Source organism: Lithobates pipiens, unplaced genomic scaffold (assembly GCF_037356315.1).
Source record: "Lithobates pipiens isolate NorthernLeopardFrog02 unplaced genomic scaffold, aLitPip1_a1.2 Scaffold_22, whole genome shotgun sequence".
NCBI lineage: Eukaryota > Metazoa > Chordata > Amphibia > Anura > Ranidae > Lithobates > Lithobates pipiens.
Window position 1 is genome coordinate 5,110,832 of NW_027507784.1, and position 16,822 is coordinate 5,127,653.

At 43.3% G+C, this 16,822-nt stretch overlaps 1 protein-coding gene across 8 annotated transcripts in view; it reads left to right on the forward strand.

Annotated features, from left to right (window-relative positions):
* The window catches only part of LOC144000332 (uncharacterized), a 118,325-nt gene that overhangs the window by 43,849 nt on the left and 57,654 nt on the right, over nucleotides 1–16,822 (forward strand). For all 8 annotated transcript variants that reach the window (XM_077494071.1, XM_077494077.1, XM_077494070.1 and 5 more), the window contains 4 exons: nucleotides 2,235–2,440; nucleotides 4,474–4,628; nucleotides 7,404–7,649; nucleotides 8,525–8,687. In XM_077494071.1, the coding sequence (XP_077350197.1) occupies nucleotides 2,235–2,440; nucleotides 4,474–4,628; nucleotides 7,404–7,649; nucleotides 8,525–8,687 (770 nt within the window). The remainder of the gene's footprint in view (nucleotides 1–2,234; nucleotides 2,441–4,473; nucleotides 4,629–7,403; nucleotides 7,650–8,524; nucleotides 8,688–16,822) is intronic.

Genomic DNA, 16,822 nt, shown 5'->3' on the forward strand with positions numbered 1-16,822 from the left:
TACTGGATGAAGTAAGAGAAGATACAAAAAAAATAATGACGAAACCATTGTCCTGGTTTGGCCGGATCAATGCCCTTAAGATGATCATACAACCAAAAATATTATATAAGTTACAGATGTTACCGATATATATCCCTCCAGTCTACTTTAATACTATTAAACGCCTAATAACCAAGCTCATTTGGAAAAATAAGAAGCCTAGAATAGCCTTAAAGGTATTACAACTGGGAAAAGAGAGGGGAGGTCTAAAAGTACCGGATTTTAAGAAATATTACGAATCTATAGTATTAACACGGGTGGTGGAGTGGACAAAAATAGATAATGAAAAAAGATGGGTGACAATAGAACACAGCGCCGCAGAGACACGATTAGGAAAGGAAATTTGGATACCACCAAAACACAGATCACTCGGACCAACAACACTTGCACTCACAAAAAACGTTTTTAGGATATGGGACGGAATTGACAAGCACAATAAGTGGAAATACAACTCCCCACTAATGGCAATAAAAGAAAATAATTTATTCCCACCGGGGAAGAGCACTATGGGAGGACACTGGATTAGAAGAGAAGATATTCAATTGAGACACATAATAAATGCGGGTAAAATAAACACGTTAGAAACATTACAGGAGTACATGGATATAGACGGATGGAGGTACCTCCAGCTCAGACATTTTGTCTCATCATTGCCACAACCATTGAGATGTGGAACAGATCTCAACGTCTTAGAGCGGATATGTGAGGGGAAAATAAAAAGAGTAAATATTTCACAGATATATAAGATGCTGAGAGAAGTGGACGAGACGGAGGTACCTATATATATTAAAAAATGGGAAGAAGAAATAGGGCCACGAGGGGAGAAACAGAATATAGAAAAAATTCTGCACCTAACGCATGGGACATCGAAAAATCTTAATACAATAGAAATGAATTACAAAAGTCTTGCTAGATGGTATAGGACACCAGACAAGATGAGGAGATACCAGGAAGAGCAACTTGGGATGTGTTGGAGAGGGTGTGGACAGCAAGGGAGTGCGGCACATATCTGGTGGGAATGCCCAAAAATTAGAAATTACTGGAGAGAAACATTAACTTTAATAAAAATAATAACAGGAATTCAGGTACTAGAAAATCCATGGACATGTCTTTTCCATGGTACAGACACCCCAACCCAAAAATACAAAGAAGGACTCATAGGAAACCTAATAAATGTAACAAAGAGCTTGATACCCAAAAACTGGAGACAGGTGGAAGCCCCAAAACTGAGAGAATGGATAGGAAAAGTAGAGGACATGTATAGAATGGAGGGATGGGAAGAGGATGAGGAGAACGGGGAAAAGAAATTTCGAAAGAAATGGAAGCAATGGAAACTGTTTAAATCAACGAAGAAATATGAAGAGGTAGTAGGGCTATAGGGGGGGGGGGGGGAGTAGGATGCATACGTATATGTAAACTATGTTTTATATTTTTTGTATGGAAAAAAACTTAAATAAAGATTAAAAAAAAAAAAAGAATGGCCCAGTCACAGTCCAGACCTAAATCTCATTGAGAATCTGGGGCAAGACTTGAAAATTGCTGATCACAGACGCTCTCCATCCAATCTGACAGAGCTTGAGATATTTTGCAAAGAAGAAGAATGGGCAGAAATGTCCTCTCTAGATGTTCAAAGCTGGTAGAGTCACCCCCAAAAAGACTTGTAGAGAAAGGGGGTTCTACAAAGTATTGACTCCGGGGGGCGCCATACAAATGCCCCTCCCCCCACACTTTTCACAGATTTATTTGTATCATTTATAATTTTCCTTCCACTTCACAATTATGTGACACTTTGTGTTGGTCCATCACATAAAATCCCAATAAAATACATTTACGTTTTTGGTTGTAACATGAAAACATGTGGAAGATTTAAAGGGGTTTGAATACTTTTTCAAGGCGCTGTATATATCAATAGTGTTATCCTTCAATCTTATGGGATGGAGTGACACATCTCATGCACCCCTGTTTGGTTTTTAAGTTGATCCACCTCCTAGTTCTTAATAGAGATCCAACCAGTTGTAAACTTTGCAATCATTCCAAAAGCCATTTTCAATGTTTTCAGTTCCTCCTACATACCAAAAAGCCCTTCTCCATTTAAATCCATCATCCTGGAAATCCTTCACGTTGGGTGTCATTTGTGGAATATATAAAGGGGCCCCTTAAAGATAATAAAATATTTATTCTTGTTCCATTGGAAGCTTTGTCACAGGTTGTTCCTGATCTGACGTGCAAATCGTTCGACATGAGAGCCACCTTTCATAAATCTCAGCTTAATGATCTGCACATTCACTTCGATAAGAGTCATGTGGAGAATGATATCTGCTACGACTTCCAGGATGACCCCGTCACAAATACATTCACAATCCTGGTCCCTCTTCAAGTCGGTTGTGGAGTCTGGTCCTACGTAAGTCTTCTTCAATGCTGCTATTACTGCTAAAGTGTGTGTTACTCCAAATATTCACTTACTGTATGTGTATTTTTTAAATCAGAGTCTTTATTTATTATTTTCATGTTCTTCTTCTGTCTGAAGTTCCTGGGTGATCCTGCCAGTCACCATTCTTCCTGTTCTAAACTGACCACACAAAGTACGGAAGCTGATCTGTGTTAGGTGGTCAGTTTTCATCCTTTGGCTGCCCATTCAGAGGTACAGACACTGTGCAGACACACTTCATGCCTGGATTGGGTAGCCACTATGTCCCCTGACCAGTGGCGACTGGTGGGTTCCTCTTTTTTTTTTGGGGGGGGGGCGGAAAAAAAACAACGCCCCCCAGCGGTGGTGTGGCAATGAAATAAAACACCCCACCTGCACGGGTGGTCCTGTTCCTATGTAGTCCTCGTAATCTGCCACTTCCTGGTCCGCGGAGCTCCTCGTGACTTCCTCCCTCGCTTATTCTCCTGGGAAGTCTGTGGGCAGTACTGTACGGCCGCTGGTGAATCACGCATGCGCGAGACCAAGAGGTGCATGCTGGTTACCCAGCATGCACCTCTCCAAAGCTATTCCAGGAAGTGATCTCGATTGGGCTTCACATGCCCACAATCATGATGGAAACGGCCACAATCGGAGACTTCCTCCCTCGCCTATGCTCCTGGGAAATGATGACACGTCATTCCCAGGAGTCTGTGGGCAATACTGTATGGCCGCCGGTAAATCATGCATGCGCAAGATCGAGAGGTGCATGCTGGTTACCCAGCATGCACCTCTCCAAAGCTATTCCAGGAAGTAATCTCGATTGGGCTTCACATGTCCACAATCATGATGGAAACGGCCACAACCGGAGACTTCCTCCCTCGCCTATGCTCCTGGGAAATGATGTCACGTCATTTCCCAGGAGTCTGTGGGCGGTACTGTACGGCCGCCGGTGAATCGCGCATGCGCCAGATCGAGAGGTGCATGCTGGTTACCCAGCATGCACCTCTCCAAAGCTATTCCAGGAAGTGATCTCGATTGGGCTTTACATGCCCACAATCATGATGGAAACGGCCACAAACGGAGGCATAGAATATTACAGTAAGACATTTTTATTTTTGATAAATTGATGATGTTCATTGTATACATCATTTTGAATTTCATTAGTAGTAATGCTAGGATGAAAAAAAAAACAAAAAAAAACTTTTCGCCGGAACTTCACTTTAATCTCCCATCGGAATTTAAGTCGGATACTCAATATAATTATTGACGTTTATACGCCTGTGTTATCCACAATGAACAATGTTTTTTGTTTCCTCAATGAATGCAGGATAATGTTGTAAACCTAATACCGCTATCCAATAAAATCTTTTGAAAAGAATAAATAAAAATGAATTAAACCGGAGATCTGCCCACTGCTGTAAAAAATAAAAGCCAGCAGATACACACACAGCAAGTGCTGACTTTTAACAATAGGACACTTACCTGTCCTGGAGTCCAGCCATGTCGGCACCACAGCTGATGCTTCCATCAGCTGGTTGGGTGCTGCCGCCACCATTGCGGGTAAGGGAACCCAGCAGTGTAGCCTTACGGCTTAAGGCTACAGTGCGCATGCGCGAGGCTCCGCTCCTCTCCTCTCTCCTATTGGCTTGGTAGTGAGGGGAGGAAGGAGGAGGATAAGGGAGCCGAGCGGTGACGTCAACAGCCACAGCTGTGGCTCCCGGAAGTGGGAACAGGATACCTGTCAAACATAGGTATCCGCTCCCCCCTCCCCTCCCCCCCAAAAGGTGCCAAATGTGGCTCCGGAGGGGGAGGGGACAAATGAGCCACAGTTCCAATTTTGGGTGCAACTCCGCTTTAAATAAATCCTGCAGACAAGTGTTAAGAATGAAATGTTGTGGCTCTATCCTCCGGTTGAAGTTCTATGGCATTTGTATGGTAGTTGGTGTGTGTGATGGGGGAGGAGGAAATCGATGCCGTCACTATTTACTTTATTAATTATTTTTATTCATTTTTTTGTTTCTATAAAGGAAACAAGTGATGGCCAAGTCACATATAAGACTGTCATCACTATTCTTGTGGAGGAAGCTCTCGATGAGATGATCACAAGGACAAATACCCTGAATATAAACTTGCAGTGTTCCTATGCGTTGGATTTGATAACCAGTCTGCGTACCACCATCAGGTAAGAAAAAACGAGATGTAACTTTAATGGCGCGTACACGAGGTCGGAATTTCCAACAACAAATGTTTCGATGGGAGCTTGTTGTCGGAAATTCCGACCGTGTGTAGGCTCCATCTGACTTTTTCCGTCGGAATTTCCGACAACCAAAATTTGAGATCTGGATCTCAAATTTTCAGACAACAAAATCCATTGTCGTAAATTCCGATCGTGTGTGTAGACAATTCCGACGCACAAAGTGCCGTGCATGCTCGGAAACCAATCAGAAGAGCTGCGCCCGCTATTGAACTTCATTTTTCTCGGCTCGTCGTACGTGTTGTACGCCACCGCGTTCTTGACATTCAGTATTTCCGACAACATTTGAGTGAATGTGTGTATGCAAGACGAGTTTGAGCCAACGTCCGTCGGAAAAAAAAAACATGGATTTTGTTGTCGGAATGTCCGATCGTGCGTACGGGGCATTAGGATATTGTAAAATTTCTAAAGGTCAACTGCTTAGTAACTTGACTGCCAGGTGAATTCACATGAGGAGCTTCATCAAATCAGACCCATCCAATCAAGATGTTTATAGATTATTAGCCGGGAGACACTAGAAGTCATATGTCACACCAGAAAATACATTACAAGCTATTTTTATAGCCGCTCATCCAACAAATCTTCCTGTTCTTTTGTTCTGTGCAAATTGGGCCAAAATAATTTTTTAGGCTATTCTCTCTTCTGAAAAAAAAAAGATATTTTATTATGGGCAGAAGTAAAATACCACATTAGGCCAGTAGATGGAGCTGAATACTATAGGAAATAAACGCATCATCTTAATAAGAGATACAATGTAACAATTCTAGAGAATGCTAGAGGGAATTGGCAAATTAGTGTAACAAATGGTTATCATTTTCTAGAATTTGTCACACTGTATCTCTTGTTACAACAATGTATTTATTTTACTATACTCCTCAATGCCATCTAGGGACCAAAATGCGGTATTTTACTGCTGCTCATAATAAGAATGAACATGCAGATTCAGTGGATGAATGACAGAGAGGACTAGAACTAATGGCCAATCTCCGTCTGCCAATCAAAGTGGGCTTATGGATCCTTTGATGGAAAAGCTGAAAGGAGTAACATTGGTGCACTGCTGCCTTTTGTAAGCCAAGCTAAATGTAAAAAAATAAATTAAAAAAATTCGGAATGTGTCTGTGGGAATTTTTGCCCATTTGTGAGGTCAGGTACTGATGTAGGATGAGAAGACCTGGCTCATAATTGGTATTCCATCTCAAAGGTGTTCAGTAGGGTTGAGGTCAGGGCTCTGAACAGGACACCCACGTTCCTTCACACCAAACTGGTCACGCCATATCTTTATGGAGCTGGCTTTGTACACAGGGGACGGTCATGGTGGAACAGAAAAGGGTCTTCACCAAACTGTCACCACAAGGTTGGAAGAGCACACTTGTCTACAATGTCTTTGTATGATGGAGTATTATGAGTAGGGAGGAGCTGAACACCCCCCGATTCGGTTCGCACCAGAACCTTCGAACGGACCAAAAATTTGTATGAACTTTAGAACCCTATTAAAGTCTATGGGACTCGAACCTTCAAAATCAAAAATGCTAATTTTAAAGGCTAATATGTAAGATATGCAACAGACAACACCAGCAATAAGGGGTATCTTCAGGTGTATATTGTGCTGGAGGCACACAACACCCACTAACTCCTGCAGATGGCTGTATTAGAGAACACCAGCAAAAAAGGGTAGATACAGGTGGATACTGTGCTGGAGGAACACAACACCCAATAACTCCTGCAGATGCCTTTATTATAGAACACCAGCAATAAAAGGGTAGATACAGGTGTATACTGTGCTGGAGGCACACAACACCCACTTTAACTCCTGCAGATGCCTGAGAAAAGAACACACTGTCCCTGCCTATCTAGCTCTTTCCCTGCACGCCGGAACACACTACACAAGGCCTCCGCGCTGGCAGCCTTATATAGTGTAGGGCGTGTACTAAACCCCCCTGAGCTTTAATTACGGCTCTCCTCGCTACTGATGCTGTGATTGGCGAAGCATGCGGGGTCACAGTGCATGCTTGGCCAATCATGAGCCAGCAATGCACTGCGATGGCGTAGTGCATTGTGGGCCGTAAGGGCCACACGAATTTGGTGCGAATGGTCCACAAAGTTCTGAATTCGCTAAACAGATGAATGGCCGATGTTCAAGTCGAACACCGAGCTCATCCCTAATGATGAGTACTTTTGCAGAAACTTTTGGCCATATAGTGTACATGCCGATTTATCCAGTTTGCAGCCAACAATCTATGAATTGGTCCCAGTCTCATCCTAAGACCCCCATCTGCTAGTTGTCAGATGGTATGAGGGACTCTTGTGACATAAGAGAAAACCTCTCTGACCCCCTGGCCACATAATTGTACAAAGAGGTCACCTGTCTACTGACTACAGATGACCCGTTTCTTGTTTCCAGTAAAAAGGGAATTATGGGGAAAAAGACAAGTGGCGGCCATGCTGGAGCAGCAGCTTTATCAAGATATTTATGCTACAATCGTTTTTCTGTGGTATGACCTGTATGTAGGCCTCTGTACTCTATCCTACAGTAGCGCAGAGAACCCGTCTACTTTATTGTCTGTAACTAGGATTAGCCCTTTCTAATTTCCTTCCTTCTATCCTCACCATTCTTTACCGGTTTATATTATTAGGTATCATATAAACGATAAGGATTGCATGTTTAATTGTAGATTCATCATAATTTTGCTATTTGAAATGCAGCTTTATAAAGTCCCCAGTGAACGAGATGGGAGAATTTGAGGCCTACGTGACTTTATATAAAGATAGCGACTACACAACGCCATACACGGGATTGGAAGTCACCCTGTCTGCAGAGCAATTCTTGTACGTCGGAGTCTTCTCTCTGGGTGGAGAAACGTCAAATCTTCTTCTGGTGATGAAGAACTGCTACGCCACCCCATCGAAGGATGTGAAGGACCCACTGAAATACTACATCATTGAAAACAGGTACATTTAGATGTGATGAGATCCATCTACTGACACCCGACATTTCCTTCTCCATGACCAGGAGTGATAGATGAGGGATCTGTGAACCAGCCTTGGTTTACTACCATAGAACATGGGCAGCAGACTGGGATCCCCATAACAGATGAAAAAGATGGAAAATATTGGAAACCTGGGTGTAGAGATCTCTCTACCAGTGTCAAGAGACAGGAGAAGCTGCTGGATGGTTCAACCTAGACACGTTTAGTTACAAATTCATTTTTTTAACTCATTTTGACAAATTTGTTAATTCCAAAAATTCAGAATTTCAGAAATGCGGACATTTTGGAAACGAAAATAAAAAAAATATGCTGTCAGTGCACATATCTAGTTCAACCCATCTGTGTCCATCCAGAACTAAAGTATCAAATCAGTTTGGCCTTTCCATTTAAATACTGTATATAAACCATTTCAAAAATCCAAATTTTTGGATTCCTGAATTCCACATTTTCAAATTTCCGAATTTTCAAATTTCCGAATTTCCTAATTCCGAATTTCCAAATTTCCAATTTTTCGAATTTCTGAATTTCCGAAAAAAGCAAAAAAACGAAAGAAACAAAAATGAAAACATTTTTTGTCAGTGCACATGTCTAGTTCAACCCATCTGTGTCCATCCAGAACTAAAGTATCAAATCAGTTTGGCCTTTCTATTTAAATACTGTATATAAACCATTATGCTTTCTGAATAAAGTATTTTAGTACAATGGGGGGAGGTTTACAAGGATCGAAGAGTGCAAAATCTGGAGCGGCATAGAAGCCAGTCAGGTCCAGGTTTTATTGTCAATTGAACAAGATGAAGTTAGAAGCCTATCCTTTTATCTCGCTTTTACTTTCTTTAGCTGTCCTAACAAGGCAGATGGAAGTATAACTGTTGAAGAGAACGGTGTCTCCAGTAAAGGACGGTTTTCTGTGCAAATGTTCCAGTTTGTTGGAAATTACGACCTTCTGTATCTACACTGTACTGTCGGCCTGTGTGACATCCCTACTGGACCCTGTGCACCCGTAAGTGATTTCCAGCTATAAAAAGAGGGTTTGGAGCAAATTCAAAGACCGATCTAGGGTTTGGCTTCGCAAAACTATCTCCTGCGCTCAGGAACTTAGCCCATATGTACGTGGTGTAGACAACCCTTTGGACAAAATATGGAAAGTCAAAGGTCTAGCTGCCCTCCTCAGAACAATGGGTGTCCTTGGAGCTGAAACATATAGAAAAACAGGGAGGGCGCACCGACCTTGTGCATTACCAAAGATACAATTTATTTTAATAGTAAAAGCAGGTAATAGATCTGATCCACCAGATCATTGATGTTCTTCTTCCCTAGGACCCTTGGATCATACTCTTTCACGTCACCCATTGGCAGATAGAAACGCTCGCTTATTCCCCACATGCTAAATATGGCTAAGGCACTCATTCCTACTCTTTGGAGCCAACCTACAATACCTTCCATGAAAACCTGGTTGCAAAAGATATCCGAAGTTAATCTCATGGAAGAACTCACCCATATCACAAGGGCAACCACAAAACGTCACGCCCTAACCTGGGCCCCTTGGTCTTCCTTCCTTACCTCCTCATGTTATAAAGACATCACCTCCTCGACACCACAAAGCTCCTAACCACCCTAATCGGGGTCAGTCTAACCTAAGGATTACCTCCTTGAATTTTCAAATGCTTCCTTGTATTTGTTTTTTTTTAGCTCTTTGTACGTATACTATCATGTTTGCCAGCCTCCCACCCTTCCCTCCCCTCCCCCTTCATTTTCTCTCTCTTTCTCCCTCTTTCATAACCAGTAGCCGTTGGAAAGTCCGACCGTGTGTACAGGGCATAAGTCGTAGCTAGTTGGAAACAGATATGGCAAAAAAATAAATATAAATATATATATATATATATATATATATATATATATATATATATATATATATATATATATATATATATATATACACTCACATACACATATGCAAACTCCACCTCTACGTAATTGGCCTATCATTGGCCTATCATTAGTGTCACAGAAAATTAACATATTTGATTGATACCACCAACAAACTGAAGTACATTAAATTATCCATAGGCAACATTTTAAAGGCCTTCACAGGTTACAAGTTTAGGGCTACACAGGAGAGCTAGTGCTGGAATTATTGCTCTCGCTCTGATGTTTACTGTGATACCTCACATGTGTAGTACGATCAGTAGTGTATTTAGGTTTTGTGCTGCCCTAGGCCTGACTAAACTCATGCGCCTAATAATTTAAATATGGCCCACCCCTTCCTGCCAAGGCCACACCCCTTCATTTGCATAGATTTCCTCTCACTTCCTCTTTGGCTGTGGGACAGGAAGTGAAGGGAAACCTCTGCAACAGGGATGGTAAAAATTAAACTGACAGGGGCTATAACCCTCCCTTATTCTATCCAAAATGAAAAAAAGAAGTGTTGCCCATAGTTCTCCATAGTTCTATTTTTTTTGATAATTTCTGACTAATGCCACATACACACGGTCAGACATTCCGACAGAAAAAGTCTGATGGGAGCTTTCCATCTTACATATTCTGACCGTGTGTGTGCCCCATCGGACTTTTTCCGTCGAAAATTCAGACGGACTTAGATAGAGAACATGTTCTAAATTTTTCAGAAGGAAAAACATTTCTAGCGGAAAAACGGCTCGTCTGCAATGCTGTTCCGACGCAGTGGCTATTGAACTTCCTTTTTATAGTGCCGTCATACGCGTTGTACGTCACCGCGTTCTTGATGGTCGGAATTTGGTGTGGCCGTGTGCATGCAAGGCAGCTTGAGCGGAATTCCTTCAGGAATTCCGTCGGAAAAAACTTCAGAGTTAATTCCGACGGGAAAACCGGTCGTGTGTACAGGGCATAAGAAGATATAACCATGCCAATGGTGCAGCAGAAAACAGAGCACTGTGAGGAAGGTTCGTGGTCCAGGATGAGAGGACAGTCAAAATTAGAAGCGGAGCCCCACACCGCCCCCCCCCCCCCACAGTTGCGGATTGCCGCTCACCTGCATACCGAAAGCAGTGTGGCCGCTTTATGGGGGCGCTAGACTAATTTGCATCTAAGCCCAGCCCGCCCCATAAGACTGGCGCTACACTACTGCCTTGTACACACGGTCGAAAATTCAGACAGAAAAGGTCCGATCGTGTGTGGGCTCTATCGGACTTTTTCCTTCGGAACTTCCGACGCAAAAAAATTTGAGAGCAGGATCTCAAATTTTCCGACAAAAAAAAATCATATCGGACTTTTTCCGATCGTTTTTAGAGAATTCCAATCAGACAAAGTGCCACGCATGCTCAGATCAAATTCCAAGACCAAAGCTATTGGCTACTGGCCTCAATGTAGTCCCGTCGTAACGAACGAACGTCATCAAGTTCTGACCGATCGGATTTTCCGTCAACTTTGTCTGACCGTGTGTATGCAACACCTGTTTAGGACAAAATCCATCTGAAAAAATCCAACGGATTTTGTTGTCCGACCATGTGTACAAGGGCATACAGCACAAGCTGGCGGGGACTCCTTCCATGCTGCCCCCCCCCCCCGTAAAGTGCTGCCCTAGGCCTGGGCACATTGCCTTAGCACATGAGCACAGGGGGGGGTGGGGGCCCTTAAATAATTTTTTATTATATTATTTATTTTATTTTTCTATTTTTTTTATCACATGCACCATTGATTTTGCTATCACTAGGGATGAACAACATTGCTTGTGATAGCATGAGCCATGAAGGGCCCTCTTTATGGGGAGATCTGGGGTCTATTAGACCCGATACTTCTTCTCTGGCCTCCAATGCATTGGATTGTGCGGCCCCTGTGCAATCTCCATTACATTGGATAAAATATTGCAATGTGATGACTAGCCCACGTGATGCGTCCCACGCGATCCGTTTCCGTCTGGATTCGTGGATCTAGAAGAGATTCTGCAGTTGGGTTGCATAGTAAACGGTTAGTTTGTAGCCCGTGGAACGTGAGAAAGCTGTACTAATTTGCATTCTTTTGATAATTACTTTTGTTTTATGCATATGCTTTGCTTATTTGTTGTTGTTTTTTTCTACTATTTATCAGGTAATCATGTTTAATCCTTTTACTCCTAAAGCCCCGTACACACGAGAGGACTTATGTCCGACAGACTTCCAAAGGAGTTCCGCCGGAGTTCTGCCGGAGTTCCGACGGAGTTCTGACAGACTTTTCGGCCGAACGGACTTGGCCACACACGATCACACTAAACTCCGACGGATTCGAACGTGATGACGTAAGACCGGACTCGAATAAGGAAGTTCATAGCCAGTAGCCAATAGCTGCCCTAGCGTCGGTTTTAGTCCGTCGGAGTAGCATACACACGAGCGGATTTTTCGAAGGGGACCGGGTCCGGCGGAGTTCCGTCGGGAAAATTTGAAGCATGTTCCATATTCTAAAGTCCTTCGGACTTTGGCGAGTCAAAAGTCCGTTGCAGCCCACACACGATCGGATAGTCTGACGGACTCAGTCCTTCGGACTTTGGATGTTGAAAAGTCCGCTCGTGTGTACGCGGCATAAGGGTAAAATAAATGTAAATACCAAAGCTCAATTTTTTGACATGTGTTAGTAAAACCGCACATATCATCACAACTACATTGTGTATCCAGGTGGATTATACCGCAACTTTTTTTTTCCAGGACAAATTGGGCTTTCATTTGGTAGTAAATGGTTATGGATATCTCCTGATTTTTAATTTTTAATTTTTTTATTTTATTTTCATTAACCACTTGCCGACAGCCGCATGTACATTTACATTGGCTGAATGGCATGGCTGGGCAAATGGGCGTACAGATACGCCCCTTTGAACTTGCCACCAGATCCTGCCACGAGCTTCGAAAGTAGGATCGCGGGATTCGATGTCCGCGGGGATACCCGCGATCGTCTCACAGAGCTGAAGAACAGGGGAGATGCCGATGTAAACACAGCATTTCCCTGTTCTGCCTAGTGACAGTGTCACTGATCTCTGCTCCCTGTGATTGGGAGCAGAGATCAGTGATGTGTCATTCATAGCCACCCCCCCCCCCCCACAGTTAGAATCACTCCATAGGATACACTTAACCCCTTCCTAACCAGCTAGTGGTTAACCCCTTCACTGTCAGTGTAATTTTTTACAGTAATCAGTGCAATTTATAAATGATACATTTATAATTTATAAATTGTATAAATATGTATAAATGTGTAAACAGCATCTCCTCGTTCTGCCTAGCAACAAGTGGCACTGATCTCTGCTCCATGTGATTTGAGCAGAGATCAGTGTTCACTAACACAAAGCCCAGCCCCCCCCCCACAGTTAGTAACACACCCCTAGGAACACTTAACCCCATACACTGCCACTCACTGGTTAACCCTTTCACTGCCAGTGTCATTTACACAGGAATCACTGCATTTGTAGAGCATTGATTGCTGTATAAATGTGAATGGTCCCAAAAATGTGTCAAAAGTGTCCGATGTGCTCGCCATAATGTCGCAGTCCCGATAAAAATCACTGATCGCCGCCATTACTTGTAAAAAAGGAAATTAATAATAAAAATTCCATAAAACGATCCCCTATTTTGTAGACTCTATAACTCTTGCGCAAACCAATCAATAAACGCTTATTGCGTTTTTTTTTTCACCAAAAATATGTAGAAGAATACGTATCGGCCTAAACTGAGGAAAAAATTTGTTTTTTTAATGTTTTTGGGGGATATTTATTATAGCAAATAGTACAAATGCTGGTAGGTTAATTAGATCTTGTCTAAACAAAATTGGCCTTAATATGTGTATGTGTATGTCAATGTTGTATGTGCTTATAAGCGTGTCAGGACCTTATGGGGTAAAGGACCACGCAAAGCCGCAGATGGACTCTGGTGGCAAGAAAGCGCCCTGAAGCGATTCAGTTCGCATAGGTAGCGCTATACAAGTCACTCACTCACAAAATATTGCTTTTTTTTCAAAATTGTTGCTCTTTTGTTGTTTATAGCCAGGCATGTACTGGCCATCCGGACTACAGGGAGTTTCCCGGTGGGCCGATGGCTCAGTGGGCCGGTCAGGTGCAGTCCTGGAGCCGCTCCTCTCTGACAGCAAGTGATCACAATTTCACTCCTGTTAGGCGGAGCAGCTGCCGTCACTTGCTGGAGAGAGCATTAGGTTTTCTGCTCCCTCCAGCCTGCAGGGGGAGATAGACAGCCGGCAGACTTTCCTTCCTCTCTCCCCTTATCACTTGTCACTTATCACATGGCTGGAGAGAGGAACGAGAAGCTGCCTTCAAAACTGTGAGTACACGTGGGAGGGGGAGGAGAGGGAGGACACTCTGATGTAAGGGGAGGTGCTGATGGAGACACTCAAAATAAAAGTGGGTCGTTCATGATGAAGTCCAGGGCCAAATTTTTGTCCCATTCCAGCCCTGTTTATAGAGCAAAAAATAAAAACCGCAGAGGTGATCAAATACCACCAAAAGTAAGCTCTATTTGTGGGGAAAAAAGGACGTCAGTTTTGTTTGGGAGCCACGTCGCACGACCGCACAATTGTCAGTTAAGTGCTCTGGTCTTTGGCCAGCAAAATGGTTCGGGGCTTAAGTGGTTAATATATAGAATAACTGGCCCAAAATAGAAAAAAATAAAGACTAATAAATAAAGAAAAAAATAAAATGAATAAGGTTTCCAGGGTTAGTGTTAGGTCATAGTCAACATACTTTGGGTAAAGTTAAAATAAATTAATTAATTGGTATCAGTGTCGGTTTTATTAATTAATTAATACATTTTTTAATTGTTGCTCTTTTTTTGGGAAGAAATTCGATTTTTAAAATTTTATTGGGTGTATTTTATAGCAGAAAAAATAAATAAATAAATATATATATATATATATATATATATATATATATATATATATATATATATATATATATATATATATATATATATATATATATATATATATATATATATATATATGTAGCACTGCACTGACCCCCCCCCCCCCGCCCCGAAGGAGCTGCTGGTTTTATTTTATTTTACCGTTACCTCCTTCTTTGCTTCTCCGTCTTGGGGTTTCCGTGGTAAATGGCCCAAAGAATGTGGAAACAGTGAATCTTCTTTTGGGGTATTTATTTAGAACAAGACAAAGTCTCTCAATAAGGGTAGAGGGTTAGGAGGGAGTTCAGGCACTTAGATTGCAAGATGGAAGTCTTGAGAGAAAATCTAGAGAATAAAAACTGTTTCACAGCTAGATTTAACAACCCCCAGATAGACCTCTCTCACTAGGCCTAGCAGCCGGTGGGATGCTCGGTAAAGTCTCTGCCACAGACTTGTGAGATACACTTGAATGTTACTGAGGGATGTGGATAAATTTAAAGAACTGAAATACGGTACCAGGTTCTCTCAGCCGACCCGGCGATACCGTATGAGTGTTGATCCATGTTGTGTCCTTCAACTAAGCCTCCAGGCTCCTTCAGAGAAACCAGCCTGTGCAGGGTCTTCTCCTGAAAGAGTCCTCCCTTGAGGTTCTTCAGTTGCTGGGCCTCTACCTTCAGATGAGACGGCACCGGACCTCCTTCGGATCAGTAAGCCCCGAAATTTGCTTGGGCCTGTCCCTGCATTTGGGTCACCTCGGGCCAGCTGGCCGCAAGACTCAGGATGCATAGTTCTGCACCCCAGGCCAGGAGGGCCATTGGGCTGGGTCAGGAGGACCGCCAGAAGCAAACAGACAGAAAAAAAAAAACACCAATGTGGCGTCAGCACCTTAAATACCACCCCCAGAATGCACAGCAGGAAACACCCCCACTGGGCTGGTTCCGAGAGAATAGTGACATTCAATGCACCCAGCTAGACTGCGTTTCCACTCTTGCCGGCAGTGACAGCGACACCTGCGGTCAAGGAGAACCCGGTGCAACCCAGCTGGACTGGCACTGAAACCAGAAATCCAGAGAAATAGTCCCAAAGCCCAACTGTGGCTTCAGGCAACTTAACTTTTCAAAAACCATAGCGCCGGCTCATCAGGAGCCAGCGCTATATATATATATATATATATATATATATATATATATATATATATATATATGCAAACAAAATACGCATTTGGTATGTGAAGGTGATGCTTGATCCTGTTATTTGGAGTACTTTCATAGCTGTCTGCTGCCAGAGAGAGCCCAGAACCTTACAGCTCCAGAAAGTATGGAGAAGAGTGTCCCTCTCTCCACAGTCTGTGAAACAACTGTCCGGGATGGCTGGGAACATTCTATGAATTCTAACTGGTGTATAATGGTCATGGTTATGCAGTAATCTTCCTGTCTGCTCACCTCTTCTCATGTGTTCAGACTAAGAGGCCAGCCACTCTCACCTGGCTGTTTATATAACCTCTCCTCTAAGCATGGCTCCACCCCAGACCCTATCAGGGAGCCCTATATTAACCTGGGCACTGCAAGCCAGCGGTGCTGATCATCCATTGTATATTCACTGTGTGGTTGGCTTCTTGTTTCTTGCTTGCCGTGTGCTCTGCGTTTGTCTCAGTTACTGACCTTGGCGTGTTTTCGACTATTTCTGTCTGCTCCTGACCCTGACCTTTTGGTGTGTCCCTGACTAGCCCTGTCTGCTCGTGACCCTGACCTTTTGGCGTGTCCCCGACTATCCCTGTCTGCCTGTGACCCTGAACCTTTGGCGTGTACTCTGTTGTTCCTGTTTTCTAGTTGCCCTGACCTCTGCCTTATCCCTCTACTATCCTTGTTGTTCCAGCCTGCTGCTTCCTTCTCCTGTAGTCTACTGTGATCGTGAGCTGTGAGACCCTGGGGGCCGCGACCTGGAGCCAGACTGCAGCACATTCCATCCTCACCACTAGAGGCTCTGGTGAACACCTGCTGGCTCTTAGACTCGGCTCCCTGGGGAATCTATGCTCCAGCTCCCATTGGGATCTGTGTTAGTGATCCTGTAGACCTGTGTCCTGAACCTCCCTGGGTACAATCCGCAGCAGTCAGTCCTAAGGTCCACTATCTTAGAGGTGCACTTCCAACTCCTATGGAGTGCATCTGTCACCTGGTCTCAGGTGACCTGACAATAATACCAATTCGTGTGCAGTTTCACCACATTTTCCTTAATGGCAACTGAGCGGGTACATTTATGCATATTAGTGACCATATCACGCCAGTCT